The following is a 19,626-nucleotide window of genomic DNA, read 5'->3' as shown; positions in this document are numbered from 1 at the left end:
TCTCACAGACGAAGAAATCAACTGTCTGAGCTTCACTTCAACAGGAACTAGTTTGAGCTCTGATCTAAACAACATGTGTCTCTGCAGTGAACGGGGCCTGTCAGCTCGTCCTCTTCACCACATGTTGGTTCCACCCATCTTCAAACTGTAGATCTGAAGGGGAGGGAATAAGAAAACACATGAACAGGTTCCTCATTCGTTAACCTTGTTTTGCCTCTCCTTCTTCCCTTTTTTAACAGGTTACAGCAATCATTTCATCAGGTCAGGTTTCACCACCAATCTCAATACAGCGGAAAACACATCACTTTCTCATCCTGATCTTACCATTTAATACAATTGCAAATCACATATAACCATCTTTCCTTGTCTTAAACACTAGTCATATTAAGCAAAAATACTTTTTCTGATCATAATATCATAAGATAACAAAAATCATATTCCCTCTGAAGGCTGAGCCCGGGACCCTCAACTTTCCTTGACACCCCCTCCCTGAGGTTCCGGGCTACTCAGTCTGCTTTTAACATGAGATACCATGATAAATCACAGAGGCCTATCTGTCTTTAACATCAAGCAAAACACATTTTAAGGTTATAATATCTTAAACTGGCAAAAATTACAGGATACAATTCTCACTCCGTTCTTCACCATTAAATCAATGATAAATCACAGATGACTATCTACTCCTGTCTTTAACAGTAAGCAAAACACACTTGAAGGTTATGATATCTTAAGATTACATTACGTTTTCTTCTGAAGGCTGAGCCTGGGAACCTCAACCTTCCTCGACACATCTGACAGTAACATGTGACCAGGCCGGTGACCAGCACGAGGAGGAGGTGCTAAGCTCTTGTGGCTGTGCATGGATCTTCCACACACTACTCAACTGGGTTCCTGACAGTGTCAAATGAATTAAGTGTAAAAATGGCCAATATGTATTGTTTTTTCCTTATAAATGTGGAAGTGCAATCATCCAATCCACCAAACAAAACTCAAAACCAGAGTGAATACCAACAGGAGAATATTGCAGGGGATGTTGGCACATTTTTTTTTGGCACTACCCACACGTTACCCGTGTTGCTCATTCCACCGATACACAATCCTTCTAAGTTGTACTTTGTTGTAAAGGTGGCCAATCAGGCTTCCCAACGATATAAAGTACAACACCAATTGCTATTATTAAAGGGTAGAAATAAATTATGGAAATAACATTTCCAAACATTTTTCAGGAGTTTACATAAATTCATCATTTTCCTACGAACATTTTCTGATAGATAAAATAAGTAAATGTAAAAAGAAGAATTTCTAATGACTTACAGCAGCTTCACATCACTAACCAGGATGAATGACATCAGGCCCTTTTGGTATAAACCTTATCAACCTAAAATCATCACCTTCACTAAAACCTTCAGACACAGTGAGTTGAGGAGCTTTAACCTCCACTACCTCCCTGGTCAGCAGGAGGACGGCGCCCTCTTGTGTTGAGCATCAGTTTTCACATTTCAGTTGTTCACCTGCTGGAATGGTCACTGCAGGAAGACGAGGAAAAACTTCACTCAGCGTCTGGAAACTTAAAACAACATCAGTGGAGACACATTTAAATAAATGTGACATCACACTGAGTCAGTTTGTTCACAGGAGTCACAGCCTGTTACACTGATGCTGCATTCAGGCCACGTGGGAAAGATGGGAGACAAGAAAGTGTTTGATTGATTGATTCAGTTTTATTGATGATATGAAGTTTCCATTTGTTCACACATTGATCAGTAAAGTCTCTTAAATGACTCATTGATTTCATGAACAGATTCACTTCATCCACACAATCACTGTTTCACCCGAATCTCAAAAAAGATTAAACCATCTCCTCATTAATTTTTAATCATATTTACAGTTTGATTGAATCTCAAAGATCGTGAGTGAATTTGATCAAAACAAGATTTGATCTGACACCCATGTAAATGTAATCTAGACTTCTTTCTTTACACAAGGAGAACAAAAAGTCCAAATAGCCCATGTAGTCAAAGATAAACAAGAACACACAAACACATCAACACAAATATCCAACAAACATTCAGAGCTCAGAGAAGTTTCTATTTTCATGTGGAGAAATGTGAGTTTAGGTAAAGAAACATCATCATGAGCAGTGATCTCCTCCACGGCTCCAGCTCCACCTCAACAAACTCAAACATCAACACAACAAGAAATGACAAGAGGTCAAAGTCCCGCCCACAATGTTTGATTGACAGGTGATCTCTGTGCAGTGCAGAGACACAACAGCAATGAGCTTTTAGCAACAAACATGGAGACTAAAGAAAGTGATGAACTAAAATACAGATTTTAACCAACTGCACCTTCAATGAAGAGTTTACACAACTCTGCTGTGGATCCAACACCAACCCAAAATCCAGCATGTAGAGGCTGAGTGAATGTGGTCTGGACTCTGTGGAGGAGAGTCATGGTTTCAGAGACGCCGTAGAAGGACAGAATACCTGCTCTGTGATCCAGGTACACTCCTACTCTGGAGGACTGAGGACCTGAGACTGGAGTCTTGATGCTGTTGAAACAAAATGTGAAACTGTTCTTGGAACAAACTAACGCCCAAGATTTGTCATTATCTCCAAACCCACGTTCTATGCTGATATTCTTGTATGCGACTGCTACATAAACTCCTCCTCCTCTCCACTCCACCTCCCAGTAACAACGTCCAGTCAGACTCTCTCTACTCAGGACCTGATCATATGAAGTGAATCTCTCTGGGTGACTAGAAAACTGATCTTTATTCATCACTGTTACTTTCCTGTTTCCATCAGATAATAACAGACGTTTGTTTGCTGTGTTTGGATCCAGTGTGATTTCCTGTGAATATCTTAAGAAGTCAGTTCTGGTCCTGGGCTCTGGTGGTGAAGGTAAAACATCCACTTCAGTTGGTGTCAGTGAGATGTTTGTCCATGTGTCTCTCAGAAGGTCATGTAGTATGTCTCTGAGCTCTGATACAGCTGCTGTCACATCCTCAAAGTGTCTGAGAGGACGGATATCGATGCTGGATGAGTGTGTAGATGGACTGAGTGTTGACAGTGAGGGGTAGTTGTGTAGAAACTGGGTGTGATCCTCTGTCTGTGACAGCAGCTTCAGCTCAGCGTCTTTCTTCTTCAGCTCAGTGATCTCCTGCTCCAGCTTCTTCTGAAGCTCTTTGACTCCACTCACTTGAGTTTCCTGCTGGGATCTGATCTGCTGCTTCAGCTCAGAGCTTCTTTTCTCCATGAGACGGATCAGCTGAGTGAAGATCTTCTCACTGTCCTCCACTGCTTTATCAGCAGAGCCATTGATGGCCTCCACCTCCTGTTGAAGCACCTTCACATCTTTCTCTCTGTCCTGGATTCTCTGCTGGATTTTTTGTCGACTCAGCTCCAGCTCTCTCTGCCTCTCAGTCCTTTCTGCTGCAGCTGAGACTGTGTCGTGACCTTTATGTTCCTCCACAGAGCAGAGATAACAGATACACTGCTGATCAGTGCGGCAGAACATCTTCATCACCTCATCATGACGAGAGCAGATGTTCTCCTGGAGCTTCTTGGAGGGCTCCACCAGCTTGTGTTTCTTAAATGGAGCTGCTTCATAATGAGGTTGGAGATGATTCTCACAGTAGGAGGCTGGACACGTCAGACAGGACTTGACAGCTTTGAGTTTTCTCCCAGTGCAGACATCACAGGCCACATCTTCAGGTCCATCATAGCAGTGATCAGCAGGAGCAGCTTGGAGTCCAGTCTTCTTCAGCTCCTCCACTAAAGCTGCTAACATGGTATTTTTCACCAGGTCAGGCTTTGGTATGAACTTCTTCCTACACTGAGGGCAGCTGTGGATTTTCTTTCCATCCTCTCCATCCCAGTGGGTTTTAATACAGCTGAAGCAGTAGCTGTGTCCACAGGGAATAGTCACTGGATCCTTCAGTGGATCCAGACAGATGGAACAAGAGAAGGTCTCCTGGTCCAGATGAACTCCTTTCTGCGCCATTTCACCTCTCACAGACGACGACTGTCTGACTTTCTGTTGCTCAGAAGTGAAACTAGTTTGAGCTCTGATCTAAACAACATGTGTCTCTGCAGTGAACGGGGCCTGTCAGCTCCTCCTCTTCACCACATGTTGGTTCCACCCATCTTCAAACTGTAGATCTGAAGGGGAGGGAATAAGAAAACACATGAACAGGTTCCTCATTCGTTAACCTTGTTCTGCCTCTCCTTCCCTTTTTCAACAGGTTACAGCAATTATTTCATCAGGTCAGGTTTCACCATAAATCTCAATACAGCGGAAAACACATCACTTTCTCATCCTGATCTTACCATTTAATACAATTGCAAATCACATATAACCATCTTTCCTTGTCTTAAACACTAGTCATATTAAGCAAAAATACTTTTTCTGATCATATTATCATAAGATAGCAAAAATGATATTCCCTCTGAAGGCTGAGCCCGGGACCCTCAACTTTCCTTGACACCCCCTCCCTGAGGTTCCGGGCTACTCCGGTCTGCTTTTAACACGAGATACCATGATAAATCACAGATGCCTATCTTCTTCTGTCTTTAACATCAAGCAAAACACATTTTAAGGTTATAATATCTTAAACTGGCAAAAATTACAGGATACAATTCTCACTCCGTTCTTCACCATTAAATCAATGATAAATCACAGATGACTATCTATTCTCCTGTCTTTAAAGACCCCCTCCCATGAAAATCGTGTTTTTCGTGCTTTTCACATGTTCCTGTGGCATTTTTCTTGTGTTAGAGGACATATCAAAAGAAAAGGAAGTGCAAAATTGCATTTCTGAGTTTTTCTGCCTTCAAATTGCTGTGAACCAATGGCAGACGCAAACTGGCCGTTTCAGGGAGACTGGGTTTGACGCGTCACAACTCCAGGGGAGGGCACTAGTGCTACAAGCTCCCGCCCCGCTCTGCATCTGGCTCAGAGGTGAAAGGCTTGACAGCTCGGTGTAGCTGTTAAGGTATAACAGGTATTGCTCACCTGGTAGAGCAGCTTGCACCATGAGCAAGGACTATATTCCAGTCTGGGATCGAATCCCAGTGTGCAGTTTTACGCGGAATCGGTAATTGTACAACGTCCAGCAGTCAGCGAGCGAGGGGGTGGCTGGGTGGGTGCAGAGCAGCACAGTCTCCGCCCACCCTCCAGAGGTGCATTGCTAATGAGCTGCTGGTGCTGTGCAGAAGGAAAGCCCTGGGAAATGGCACAGGTTTTGTGATTTTGGTTAAAACTTCATAATCACAATTTAAAGACCACAGAGAATGTTTTAAAATAACCAAAACCGGTCACGGGAGGGGGACTTTAACAGTAATCAAAACACACTTAAAGGTTATGATATCTTAAGATAACATTACGTTTTCTTCTGAAGGCTGGGCCTGGGAACCTCAACCTTCCTTGACACATCTGACAGTAACATGTGACCAGGCTGGTGACCAGCACGAGGAGGAGGTGCTAAGCTCTTGTAGCTCTGTATGGATCTTCCACACACTACTGGGTTCCTGACAGTGTCAAATGAATTAAGTGTAAAAATGGACAATATGTATTGTTTTTTCCTTATAAATGTGGAAGTGCAATCATCCAATCCACCAAACAAAACTCAAAACCAGAGTGAATACCAACAGGAGAATATTGCAAGGGATGTTGGCACTTTTTTTTTTGGCACTACCCACACGTTACCCATGTTGCTCATTCCACCGATACACAATCCTTATAAGTTGTACTTTGTTGTAAAGGTGGCCAATCAGGCTTTCCAACGATATAAAGTACAACACCAATTGCTATTATTAAAGGGTAGAAATAAATTATGGAAATAACATTTCCAAAAACTTTTGAGGAGTTTACATAAATTCATCATTTTCCTACGAACATTTTCTGATAGATAAAATAAGTAAATGTAAAAAGATGAATTTCTAATGACTTACAGCAGCTTCACATCACTAACCAGGATGAATAACACCAGGCCCTTTTAGTATAAACCTACTCAGCCTAAAATCATCATCTTCACTAAAACCTTCAGACACAGTGAGTTGAGGAGCTTTAACCTCCACTACCTCCCTGGTCAGCAGGAGGACGGCGCCCTCTTGTGTTGAGCATCAGTTTTCAGATTTCAGTTGTTCACCTGCTGTCATGGTCACTGCAGGATGACGAGGAAAGACTTCACTCAGCGTCTGGCAGCTTAACAAGACACATTTAAATATATGTGATCAGTCAGTTTGTTTACAGGAGTCACACCTTGTTACACTGACGCTGCATTCAGGGCACGTAGTAAAAGATGGAAGACAATCAAGTGTCGGATAATCTTTTTTCAGTTTTATTGGTGATATGAAGTTTCCATTTGTTCACATTGATCAGTAATGTCTCTTAAATGACTCAGTAATTTCACAGATTCACTTCATCCACACAATCACTTGGTTTCACCTGAATCTCAAAAAATATTTAACCATCTCCTTATTGATTATTATCATATTTAAAGTTTGATGAAATCTCAAATACCTGAGTGAATTTCATCAAAACAAGATTTGATCCGACAAACACATCAATGTAAACATGATCTAGATTTCTTTCTTTACACAATGAGAATAAAAAGACCAAATAGCCCATGTAGTCAAAGATAAACAACAACACACAAACACATCAACACAAATATCCAACAAACATTTAGAACTCAGAGAAGTTTCTATTTCCATGTGGACAAACGTGAGTTTAGGTAAAGAAACATCATCATGAGCAGTGATCTCCTTCACGGCTCCAGCTCCACCTCAACAAACTCAAACATCAACACAACAAGAAATGACAAGAGGTCAAAGTCCTGCCCATAATGTTTGATTGACATCTCTCAGCTACACCTTCAAAGATCAATCCATCCATCCATCACTAAAGTTATTGGACAGCAGTACAACAAAATTGACAACAGACAGCTAACCATAACAGATAACCATAACCAGCAACAATAACAAATAAAAAAATACATAAAATAACTACATGCAAAATAAAGAACTAGAGTGATATTGCACACCTTTGGATATTGGGAAGCAAATGGTAGACTATTGCATAAACGCATTTGTTATTCCAATGGCACTTGGGCAGCAGTTTTAAGTGTGTCTTGGGTGTGGAGAGTCCTTAATTATGTTTGTGGCGCTACATAGACATCGGCAATTGGACAAGTGTCAGTGATGCTTTGAGCCAACTTGATGACAAACTGGAGAGCCTTTTTATCAGCAGCTGTGCAGCTAAGCAGGTCCTGGGACAGATTGGTTTTTCATAGTGTCCTCAAGAAGTAAAGTTGCTGCTGTGCTTACTTCTTCTTTGTCTATTTGAGTTTACACAACTCTGCTGTGTCTCCGTCAGACCATGGAAGCCAAAATCCAGCATGTAGAGGCTGAGTGAAAGTGGTCTGGACTCTGTGGAGGAGAGTCATGGTTTCAGAGACGCTGTAGAAGGATAGAATACCTGCACTGTGATCCAGGTACACTCCTACTCTGGAGGACTGAGGACCTGAGACTGGAGTCTGGATGTTGTTGAACCAAAATGTGAAACCGTTGTTGTAACAATGTAACACCCAAGACTTATCATTGAATCCAAATCTACATTCATCCCCTGCTCTGCTGATATTCTTGTATGCGACTGCTACATAAACTCCTCCTCCTCTCCACTCCACCTCCCAGTAACAACATCCAGTCAGACTTTCTCTACTCAGGACCTGATAATATGCAGTGAATCTATCTGGGTGATCAGGGTAAGACTGTGGTTTTCGACCTCGTGTTACTTTTCTGTGTCCCCCTGATAATAACAGACATCTGTTTACTGTGTTTGGATCCAGTGTGATTTCCTGTGAATATTGTAAGAAGTCAGCTCTGGTCCTGGGCTCTGGTGGTGACAGTGCATCATTGACTCTTGTCAGTTTCACTGACGGTTTTCCACTCAGAAGGTCCTGTAGTTTATCTCTGAGCTCTGACACAGCTGCTGTCATATCCTCAAAGTGTCTGAGAGGACGGATATTGATGCTGGATGAGTGTGTAGATGGACTGAGTGCTGACAGCGAGGGGTAGTTGTGTAGAAACTGGGTGTGATCCTCTGTGTGTAACAGCAGCTTCAGCTCAGCGTCTTTCCTCTTCAGCTCAGTGATCTCCTGCTCCAGCTTCTTCTGAAGCTCTTTGACTCCACTCACTTGAGTTTCCTGCTGGGATCTGATCTGCTGCTTCAGCTCAGAGCTTCTTTTCTCCATGAGACGGATCAGCTGAGTGAAGATCTTCTCACTGTCCTCCACTGCTTTATCAGCAGAGCCATTGATGGCCTCCACCTCCTGTTGAAGCACCTTCACATCTTTCTCTGTGTCCTGGATTCTCTGCTGGATTTTTTGTCGACTCAGCTCCAGCTCTCTCTGCATCTCAGTCCTTTCTGCTGCAGCTGAGACTGTGTCATGGCCTTTGTGTTCATCCAGACAGAGGTGACAGATACACTGCTGATCAGTGCGGCAGAACATCTTCATCACCTCATCATGACGAGAGCAGATGTTCTCCTGGAGCTTCTTGGAGGGCTCCACCAGCTTGTGTTTCTTTAATGGAGCTGCTTCATAGTGAAGCTGCAGGTGTTTCTCACAGTAGGAGGCCGGACATGTCAAACAGGACTTGACAGCTTTGAGTTTCCTCCCAGTGCAGACATCACAGGCCACATCTTCAGGTCCAGCATAGCAGTGATCAGCAGGAGCAGCTTGGAGTCCAGTCTTCTTCAGCTCCTCCACTAAATCTGCTAACATGGTGTTTTTCAACAGGTCTGGTCTTGGTATGAAGTTCTTCCTACACTGAGGACAGCTGTGGATTTTTTTCCCATCCTCTTCATCCCAGTGGGTTTTAATACAGTTGAAGCAGTAGTTGTGTCCACAGGGAATAGTCACTGGATCCTTCAGTAGATCCAGACAGATGGAACAAGAGATCGTCTCCTGGTCCAGATGAACTCCTTTCTGCGCCATTTCACCTCTCACAGACAAACAAATCAACTGACTTAGCTTCACTTCGTCAGAACAGGAACTAGTCTGAGCTCTGATCTAAACAACATGTGTCTCTGCAGTGAACGGGGCCTGTCAGCTCCTCCTCTTCACCACATGTTGATTCCACCCATCTACAAACTGTAGATCTGAAGAGGAGGGAACAATGAAACACCTGAACAGGGTGGAGCTGATTGTGTTTGAGAGCAGGAAGAAGAGGGAGGTAATAAGGTTTTACCTGTTCCACAAGGAGAAGCAGTTGAATACTGTGCGTTAGGGTTAGAATTGAATGCAGACTTTGACAATGCAGCTAATTTCACACTTTAAGTGTGAATGTGAGTTCAATCACTGCTGATTTCTAAATAGTTTTTGAATAGGTTGATGAAGTTTTTGAAGTAGTTTTGTAGTAGTACCTGATAGGTATAGAATCAAAATTTGAGTTCAAGTTGTATTTTAATATTTGATTCCCTGAAAGAAATAAAACAACCAAGTTACTTGTTCCAACTGTGAATTCCACAGTACCTCAACGCACCAGACCTGTTTGTCTTTATGAAGCCTAAGGGTTACTGTGTAGGCTGAAGTATGTTTAAGACATCCATAGATCATATACAAATCCAAGTTCACAGTGAACAGTTTTATTTTCTTTATAAAGTCTAGACTGTGTGGTTTCACCTCTGCAAGTTTAGTTTAGTCCTTGATCTCAGGGAGGAGTACCTGGTAGGAAACTGGATGATGGTAAATTTGATCTTTCACTTTGATCTCTGGCTATCTGCTCCAGAATACGTCTCCATTACTCTTCCCACAGGGAGGAAGTTGAGGATTAACAACCATAACCACTCGCCCCAGTTTTAAGTTTTGCTTGTCAGTGTTCCACTTGGTTTTGGTAGCAGGTTTGGAAGGTAATTTGAATGTTGTGCCAGCTTCTCTTCCCAGTCAGTTGATTGTTTGCATATACAGCCTGAGGAAGCGATACATCTTGCTGCCTCAGCAAAAGCATAGTTGGGGTGACAGGATCTAGATAAGCAACATCTGTGGAGACATATCCAAGAGACTATGAATTAAGAATACTCTCCACCTCTAAAAGGCAATAAGACTGATGCAGGTACAGACTGGCTGCCTACAAGACCCCCAGAATGTCTTTAACAGACTTTATGTCCCTCTCTCAGGTTCCACCGAAGTGTGGAGAGTTGTCACACAGCACAGGGCAGTCTGCCTGCCAACACAGGAATGCATCTGAGTCCAGATCTTCCAAGATATCCAGATTGACACATCTAATGGTCATACATTTGAAGATTATTCCCCAGCCATTTTCAGACATTCTGCCTACTATGACAGTATGGCCCAAAGCAGTCTACATGAGTAGACCAGAAAGCCAGATTATACATTTTTGTACAATTTTTCATTATATTCCAGAATTAGAAGTTAGGTGACCATATGACTGGACTCCAACAGTATATGATGTATAATGTTGGGGTCAAGAATCCTTGGCTCTCCTGAGCTGTCTTCTTACTCTGATAAGACCAAGAACCTGATCTAAGTCTGGCACAAAGGATGATAACTTGCTAAACTGTGGTGGAGAAGTTAGATTGGGGGCAAGTTTTGTAGCGGCAAGAGTCAGATTGGAGCCATTGCAGAATGGTAGTGGAGTCACTCCATAAGGTGGTCTTGGATATTCAAACCATGGGATGGCAGATTTGTTTTTTAGGTGACCTTCAGCATGAACTGGGGCAGTTTGCAGCCAAGTGTGAAACGGCTGGAATGAGAACCAGCACCTCAAATTCTGAGGCTACAGAAAACTTAGGTGGCTTGCCCCTCAGGTCGGAGGAGAGCTCCTGCCTCAATCTGAGGAGTTGAAGTATCTTGGGGTCTTGTTCACGAGTGGGCAAGGATGGAGCGTGAGATTGACAGGTGGATCGGTGCAGCTGCCACAGTAATATGTGTCAGTGTTCTGGTCTGTCATGGTGAAGACGGAGCTGAGCCGAAAGGTGAAGCTCTCAATTTACTGGTCATTCAACGTTTCTACCCTCACATATGGTCATGAACTTTGGGTTATGACCGAAAAAAACTAGATCTTGGATACAAGCGTCTGAAATGAATTTCCTCTGCAGGGTGGAAACCTAACCCTAACCCTAACCCTACTCCCTTAGAGATAGGGTGAGGAGCTCTGTCACCCGGCAGGAGCTCGGAGTAGAGCCGCTGCTCCTCCACATTGAGAGGAGCCAGCTGAGGTGGTTCGGGCATCTGTATCGGATGCCCCCTGGACGCCTCCCTCGAGAGGTGCTCTAGGCATGTCCCACCGGGAAGAAGACCCAGGACACACTGGAGTGACTATATCACTCAGCTGACCTGGGAACGCCTTGGGATCCTCATGGAAGAGCTGGAGGAGGTGTCCATGGAGAGGGAAGTTTAGACTGCTTAGACTGCTGCCCCTGCGACCTGGCCCCGGATAAGTGCAAGAAGTTGGATGGATGGAGGAAAAGGAAGTGCCCTGAGTGAATCATATTGAAACATTGGAGAGGAGTCTATCAGTATCAGAAATTGAGGCCAATGGAGTAATAAACCATTAAAATAACATTAGTCCACATACAGTACATTACTAATCACCAACAGCAGGCAGTCCTATGTTTTGTCATTTTGAACCTCATTTTGTGTGTAATTTTTTGATGTCTTTTTAGTTATATTGCATCTTGTTGTAGTCATTCAACTGACTTTCCAGCAGGAGAACAAAGTGGAGAGTCTGACTGTTTTAAACTACGCTGATGGTCACTATGTAAAATCCTAACTGAGGCCAAACTGAGGTCCAAAACAATATAGTGTACTTCCTCTGTATTACTCATTGGTTTGTTCGCTCATCTTCCAGTCAGATCTGTGAGGGAACAAGGAAACGTCAGCTGAGTGTGAGAGCAGAGAGAGATAAGGGAGGGTGGATCAGGCTCTGTCACATTCCAGGATGAGGAGCAGCTCAGTGAATCAAAACAACACGATTGCATTGCTGCTCAGGGAACACTCACCAAAATCAAAATCAAAATCAAAACCTCTTTGATACAGTCAGTCACAAAAATCTGGTCCCATAAATATCTATAATGTGCAACATGAATGACAAAACTACACATCAGGTTCTCAGATTAGGAAATTAAACCTAAAACCAGGACATTTCAATCACATCTGTTTAACCATGGCCTCATTATGATGTTTCATTTTCATGAAAATCAACATCACAATAAATAGAATTACCTAAAGTCCACAAATACACATTTTACGCATGTCTTATGTGTGTTGGGAATTTAGACAAAAGAAAATATTAGATTTATTCTTCAGGAAAAACTATTTTATTTGGTGTCTTCATTAACATTTCCTCATACACACACTTGTTTCACCAGAATCTCAGAAAACTGTGAATCATCTTCTCATTATAATCATATTTACAGTTTGATTAACCATCATTGATCTTATCTGTGAGTAGACAGTGATAAAAGTGATAAAAGAAAGTCTGTTGATTTCTCTGTTAAGGCCCAAATAACAACACACAAACACATCAATACAAATATCCAACAAACATTTAGGGCTCAGAGAAGTTTCTATTTTCATGTGGGAAAAAAAAGTGAGTTTAGGTAAAGAAACATCATCATGAGCAGTGATCTTCTCCACGGCTCCAGCTCCACCTCAACAAACTCAAATATCAACACAACAAGAAATGACAAGAGGTCACAATGTTTGATTGACAGGTGATCTCTGTGCAGTGCAGAGACACAACAGCAATGAGCTTTTAGCAACAAACATGGAGACTAAAGAAAGTGATGAAGTAAAATACAGATTTTAACCAACTGCACCTTCAATGATCTTTGTCTATTTGAGTTTACACAACTCTGCCGTGTCTCCAATACAGTAAATATAAACTCCAGCATGTAGAGGCTGAGTGAATGTGGTCTGGACTCTGTGGAGGAGAGTCATGGTTTCAGAGACGCTGTAGAAGGACAGAATACCTGCTCTGTGATCCAGGTACACTCCTACTCTGGAGGACTGAGGACCTGAGACTGGAGTCTCAATGTTATTGTACCAAAATGTGAAACTGTTGTTGTAACAATTTAACGCCCAAGATTTGTCATTGAATCCAAATCTACATTCATTCCACCTCCCTGCTCTGCTGATATTCTTGTATGCGACTGCTACATAAACTCCTCCTCCTCTCCACTCCACCTCCCAGTAACAACGTCCAGTCAGACTCTCTCTACTCAGGACCTGACACCAGTGAGTAAATCTGTCTAGGTGACTAGAATAAGGCTGTTTCCTACTCATGAATGTTACTTTCCTGTTTCCCTCAGATAATAACAGACGTATATCTGCTGTGTTTGGATCCAGAATGATTTCCTGTGAATATCTTAAGAAGTCAGCTCTGGTCCTGGGCTGTGGTGGTGACAGTAAAACATCCACTTCAGTCTCTGTCAGTGAGATGTTTGTCCATGTGTCTCTCAGAAGGTCCTGTAGTTTATCTCTGAGCTCTGACACAGCTGCTGTCACATCCTCAAGGAGAGGACGGATATCGATGCTGGATGAATGTGTAGATGGACTGAGTGCTGACAGTGAGGGGTAGTTGTGTAGAAACTGGGTGTGATCCTCTGTGTGTGACAGCAGCTTCAGCTCAGCGTCTTTCCTCTTCAGCTCAGTGATCTCCTGCTCCAGCTTCTTCTGAAGCTCTTTGACTCCACTCACTTGAGTTTCCTGCTGGGATCTGATCTGCTGCTTCAGCTCAGAGCTTCTTTTCTCCATGAGACGGATCAGCTGAGTGAAGATCTTCTCATTGTCCTCCACTGCTTTATCAGCAGAGCCATTGATGGCCTCCACCTCCTGTTGAAGCACCTTCACATCTTTCTCTGTGTCCTGGATTCTCTGCTGGATTTTTTGTCGACTCAGCTCCAGCTCTCTCTGCCTCTCAGTCCTTTCTGCTGCAGCTGAGACTGTGTCGTGACCTTTATGTTCATCCACAGAGCAGAGATAACAGATACACTGCTGATCAGTGCGGCAGAACATCTTCATTACCTCATCATGACGAGAGCAGGTGTTCTCCTGGAGCTTCTTGGAGGGCTCCACCAGCTTGTGTTTCTTTAATGGAGCTGCTTCATAATGAGGCTGCAGGTGTTTCTCACAGTAGGAGGCTGGACACGTCAAACAGGACTTGACAGCTTTGAGTTTTCTCCCAGTGCAGACATCACAGGCCACATCTTCAGGTCCAGCATAGCAGTGATCAGCAGGAGCAGCTTGGAGTCCAGTCTTCTTCAGCTCCTCCACTAAATCTGCTAACATGGTGTTTTTCACCAGGTCAGGTCTTGGTATGAAGTCCTTCCTACACTGAGGACAGCTGTAGATTTTCTTCCCATCCTCTCCATCCCAGTGGGTTTTAATACAGTTGAAGCAGTAGCTGTGTCCACAGGGAATAGTCACTGGATCCTTCAGTAGATCCAGACAGATGGAACAGCAGAATTTTTCTCCGCACATTTGATTTCCTTGCTGCGCCATTTCACCTCCCGAGAGTCTCAGTTCAACAGTTTGACTTTGTGTGAGACTCATCATCTCTACACCCACCCTCATACCTACAGATATGCGAAGGGAGGGGACAAAGAAACAGGTTGACAGATTGGAGCTTGAAGAGTATTGAAGCAGGAACAGAGAGAAGGTTTTTCAGGTTTTTCTGCATTACGCAAAGATGATTGTGAAGAACTGTTGCTTGCAATCTGCAGAAAGAAACCTGACCCAGTTAAAACAGAATAGTTTCACACACACAATAGTTGCATTTATAGGGCCCTGTAAAATTAGTTTTACTTTATTCCCAAATTCCATTTAAATTTTTGGAAATTCTTTTCCGTTTTAATTTTTGGGAATTCTGTTTTTTATCCTCCTCCTTGAACCGCCACCTTACCGTGGTGGAGGGGTTTGAGCACCCGAATGATCCTAGGAGCTATGTTGTCCGGGGCTTAATGCCCCTGGTAGGGTCTCCCAAGGCAAACAGGTCCTAGGTGACGGGTCAGACAAAGAGCGGTTCAAAGCCCCTTATGAAGAAGAAAACAGCAAGGAAGTGTACGTCGCCCGGACTGGCGTTACCGGGGCCCCACCCTGGAGCCAGGCCTGGGGTCGGGGCTCGCAGGCGAGCGTCTGGTGGCCGGGTCTTGGCCCACGGGACCCGGCCGGGCGCAGCCCGAACGAGCGACGTGGGCCCGCCCTCCCGTAGGCCCACCACCCGCGGGAGGGTTCATAAGGGGCAGGTGCCGTGTGTTTTGGGTGGCAGCCGTGGGCGGGGCCCCGGCGACCCAATCCCCGGACGACGACTCTGGCTTTAGGGACATGGAATGTCACCTCGCTGGGGGGGAAAGAGCCTGAGCTCGTGCGGGAGGCTGAGAGGTACCGACTAGAGATAGTCGGGCTCACCTCCACGCACAGCCTGGGCTCTGGAACCCAACTCCTTGAGAGAGGTTGGACTCTCTTCCACTCTGGAGTTGCCCATGGTGAGAGGCGGCGAGCTGGTGTGGGCTTGCTCATAGCTCCCCAGCTCAGCCGCCATGTGTTGGAGTTCTCCCCACTTAACGAGAGGGTCGCTTCCCTGCGCCTTCGGGTCGGGGATAGGTCTCTCACTGTCGTTTCGGCCTACGGGCCGAACGGCAGTGCAGAGTACCCGGCCTTCCTGGAGGCCCTGGGAGGGGTGCTGGAAAGTGCCCCAACTGGGGACTCCATCGTTCTGTTGGGGGACTTCAACGCTCACGTGGGCAGCGACAGTGTTACCTGGAGAGGTGTGATTGGGAGGAACGGCCTCCCCGATCTGAACCCGAGCGGTGTTTTGTTATTGGACTTCTGTGCTAGCCACAGTCTGTCCATAACAAACACCATGTTCGAGCATAAGGGTGTCCATCAGTGCACGTGGCACCAGGACTCCCTAGGCCGGAGGTCAATGATCGACTTTGTAGTCGTGTCATCTGGCCTCCGGCCGTATGTCTTGGACACTCGGGTGAAGAGAGGGGCTGAGCTGTCAACTGATCACCACCTGGTGGTGAGTTGGATCCGCTGGCAGGGGAGGAAGCTGGTCAGACCTGGAAGACCCAAGCATATCGTGAGGGTCTGCTGGGAACGTCTGGCAGAATCCCCTGTCAGGGAGGTCTTCAACTCCCACCTCCGGGAGAGCTTTGACCGGATTCCGAGGGAGGCTGGAGACATTGAGTCCGAATGGACCATGTTCTCCACTTCCATTGTTGACGCGGCCGTCCGGAGCTGCGGCCGTAAGGTCTCCGGCGCCTGTCGCGGCGGCAATCCCCGAACCCGGTGGTGGACACCGGAAGTAAGGGATGCCGTCAAGCTGAAGAAGGAGTCCTACCGAGCCTGGCTAGCTCGGGGGACCCCCGAGGCAGCTGACGGGTACCGGCAGGCCAAGCGGACGGCAGCCCGGGCGGTCACGGAAGCAAAAACTCGGGTCTGGGAAAAGTTCGGGGAGGCCATGGAGGAGGACTACCGGTCGGCCTCGAGGAAATTCTGGCAAACCATCCGGCGCCTCAGGAGGGGGAAGCAGTGCTCCGCCAACACTGTTTACAGTGGAGGAGGGGAGCTGTTGACCTCGACTGGGGATATCGTCGGGCGGTGGAAGGAATACTTCGAGGATCTCCTCAATCCCACTGACACGCCTTCCGTCGAGGAAGCAGAGGCTGAGGATTCAGAGGTTGATTCATTCATCACCCAAGCTGAAGTCACTGAGGTAGTCCGGAAGCTCCTCAGTGGCAAGGCACCGGGGGTGGATGAGATCCGCCCTGAGTACCTCAAGTCTCTGGATGTTGCGGGGCTGTCGTGGCTGACACGCCTCTGCAGCATCGCGTGGCAGTCGGGTACAGTGCCTCTGGACTGGCAGACCGGGGTGGTGGTCCCTCTCTTCAAAAAGGGGGACCGGAGGGTGTGTTCCAACTACCGGGGGATCACACTCCTCAGCCTCCCGGGGAAAGTCTATTCCAGGGTGCTGGAGAGGAGAATTCGGCCGATAGTCGAACCTCGGATTCAGGAGGAACAATGCGGTTTTCGCCCTGGCCGTGGAACGCTGGACCAGCTCTACACCCTCCGCAGGGTGCTCGAGGGTGCATGGGAGTTTGCCCAACCAGTCCACATGTGTTTTGTGGACTTGGAGAAGGCTTTCGACCGTGTCCCACGTGGCATCCTGTGGGAGGTGCTCCGAGAGTATGGGGTCGGAGGCCCTCTGCTGAGGGCTGTACGGTCCCTGTATGACCGGAGCAGGAGCTTGGTTCGCATTGCCGGCAGTAAGTCAGACCTGTTCCCGGTGCGTGTTGGACTCCGGCAGGGCTGCCCTTTGTCACCGGTTCTGTTCATTATTTTTATGGACAGAATTTCTAGGCGCAGCCAAGTGCCGGAGGGGGTACGGTTCGGGAGCCACTTGATTTCATCTCTGCTTTTTGCAGATGATGTGGTCTTGTTGGCTCCCTCGAGCCAGGACCTTCAGCATGCACTGGGGCGGTTTGCAGCCGAGTGTGAAGCAGCTGGGATGAGAATCAGCACCTCTAAGTCCGAGGCCATGGTTCTCGACCGGAAAAAGGTGGCTTGCACCCTCCAGGTCGGGGGAGAGTTCCTGCCTCAGGTGGAGGAGTTTAAGTATCTTGGGGTCTTGTTCACGAGTGAGGGGAGAACGGAGCGCGAGATCGACAGGCGGATCGGTGCGGCGGCCGCAGTAATGCGGTCATTGTATCGGTCCGTCGTGGTGAAGAAGGAGCTGAGCCGAAAGGCAAAGCTCTCGATTTACCGGTCGATCTACGTTCCCACCCTCACCTATGGTCATGAACTCTGGGTCATGACCGAAAGAACTGGATCCCGGATACAAGCGGCCGAAATGAGTTTCCTCCGCAAGGTGGCGGGGCGCTCCCTTAGAGATAGGGTGAGGAGCTCTGTCACCCGGGAGGAGCTCGGAGTAGAGCCGCTGCTCCTCCACATCGAGAGGAGCCAGTTGAGGTGGCTCGGGCACCTGTATAGGATGCCCCCTGGACGCCTCCCTCGTGAGGTGTTCCGGGCATGTCCCACCGGGAGGAGGCCCCGAGGAAGACCCAGGACACGCTGGAGTGACTACGTCACTCGGCTGGCCTGGGAACGCCTTGGGGTCCCCCCGGAAGAGCTGGAGGAAGTGTCCGGGGAGAGGGAAGTCTGGGGATCCCTGCTCCGACTGCTGCCCCCGCGACCCGGACTCGGATAAGCGGCGGACAATGGATGGATGGATGGATGTTTTTTATCCTTTATTCTCATTTTACTAACAAAAACAGTGTGTTTGTAATGTTCATGACTAAATTGTACACAGATTAAATATAAATTGAGGAAATAAACAAATAACACTTTTCCTCCATACCTTAAAGGAGAATTCCGGCCATTTTCCTGATGGTCACCCAGTGTTGCGGGGAGCAAAAATCGCGACTAAAATTGATGCAAGCAAACCATTGCTACCCGGCTCATGGGATAGCGACAACGCTAACCCATGGGAGCAATTCTTTCAACCACAACAAACACTCAGAAAACAATCAAATATCTATGGTACATGACTGGAATCCTTAGAGACACAGTATAAACAGTATAAACTTTGTGTTTTTGCATACAGTCACTCACCTCAGATAGCTGAACTCTGAAACGTCCTGGAAAGACATTACTATCCGATCGCAGAGCGCCTGCTCTTCCCGCCACAGAAATAAACACTTTTTCATTGTTGTGATGATTTCTTGGGCGTTCATTTCTGTGCCGGGGAGAGCAGATGCTCTGCAATCGGATAGTAATGTCTTTCCAGGATTTTTAACCCATAAGAACCCAGACCCATTTATCCTTGAAGGAAAATTAAGTGGGGTGAAACACAGACCAAGTGGAATGCATGGAACACATTTTTGAAGTTTTTTTTTGAAATAGCGCCACCTATTGTCAGAGATCTGGAATGTTGCATATATGTCACATCGGGCGTTTTTGGTAACTTAAATTGTCACTTGAAAATAAATGGGCTTGACATTTTCTTTTGCTCTGTAACACAAATTTGACCTTTTATTTGCATTTCCATAACATATATCAAAATTACAAATTTGCTGGTTACTATTAACACCTTTTTAAGACAAGTTTCACAACAAAAAAGGGCAAACACTATAGAAATGCGAATATTGCCTCATATTGAAGGCTTTAACCAGTTACTGAAGCCTTAAAAGCTGTGCAACCACAATTTTCTTTCCAACTACAAATACCTTGGCATCTGGATGGACAATTGTCTTAATTTTAAGCACCATATCACCACCCTCATTGCTAAACTAAGAACAATACTTGGCTTTCTATACAGAAATAAACACCGTTTCCCTACTCACCACAGGAAAAAAATTGGAGACACTATTTTTTCTCTGTTTTAGACTATGGAGATGACATCTATGGAAGAGCTGCTAGTTCCACTTTGATTCCCCTGGATGCTGTTTACCACTCAGCCTTACATTTCACTTCCAATGATTCATATAATACTCATCACGGCACTCTTTATCAAAATGTCGGCTGGTCATTTCTGACAGTAAGGGGAAAACAGCATTGGTTTTTATCCATTTTTAAAGCCCTGTCACAGTTATTGT

The 19,626-nt window shown here is 45.7% G+C and overlaps 3 protein-coding genes across 3 annotated transcripts; all 3 read right to left on the bottom strand.

Annotated features, from left to right (window-relative positions):
- Positions 1 to 1,966: 1,966 nt before the first annotated feature.
- On the bottom strand, positions 1,967 to 4,142 carry LOC146969866 (tripartite motif-containing protein 16-like). The gene has a single exon (XM_085805404.1). The coding sequence runs from the start codon at positions 4,003 to 4,005 to the stop codon at positions 2,335 to 2,337; it is 1,671 nt and encodes a 556-aa protein (XP_085661530.1). The 5' UTR covers positions 4,006 to 4,142; the 3' UTR covers positions 1,967 to 2,334.
- A 3,200-nt stretch (positions 4,143 to 7,342) lies between these two features.
- LOC146969865 (tripartite motif-containing protein 16-like) lies at positions 7,343 to 9,006 on the bottom strand. The gene has a single exon (XM_085805415.1). It carries the CDS (start codon positions 8,999 to 9,001, stop codon positions 7,343 to 7,345), a length of 1,659 nt encoding a protein of 552 aa, XP_085661541.1. The 5' UTR covers positions 9,002 to 9,006.
- Positions 9,007 to 12,336: 3,330 nt separating this feature from the next.
- LOC146969864 (tripartite motif-containing protein 16-like) lies at positions 12,337 to 14,593 on the bottom strand. The gene has a single exon (XM_085805391.1). It carries the CDS (start codon positions 14,582 to 14,584, stop codon positions 12,863 to 12,865), a length of 1,722 nt encoding a protein of 573 aa, XP_085661517.1. The 5' UTR covers positions 14,585 to 14,593; the 3' UTR covers positions 12,337 to 12,862.
- Positions 14,594 to 19,626: the final 5,033 nt, after the last annotated feature.

Source organism: Trachurus japonicus, chromosome 17, assembly GCF_045865225.1.
Source record: "Trachurus japonicus isolate A0001 chromosome 17, Traja_1.0".
Lineage (NCBI taxonomy): Eukaryota > Metazoa > Chordata > Actinopteri > Carangiformes > Carangidae > Trachurus > Trachurus japonicus.
This window is presented reverse-complemented; position numbering and strand designations above follow the sequence as displayed.

What these genes read in the sequence shown, in the direction of transcription:
- LOC146969864 (XM_085805391.1), bottom strand. Translation starts at nt 14,584, where the DNA reads ATGATGAGTCTCACACAAAGTCAAACTGTTGAACTGAGACTCTCGGGA.
- LOC146969865 (XM_085805415.1), bottom strand. Translation starts at nt 9,001, where the DNA reads ATGGCGCAGAAAGGAGTTCATCTGGACCAGGAGACGATCTCTTGTTCC.
- LOC146969866 (XM_085805404.1), bottom strand. Translation starts at nt 4,005, where the DNA reads ATGGCGCAGAAAGGAGTTCATCTGGACCAGGAGACCTTCTCTTGTTCC.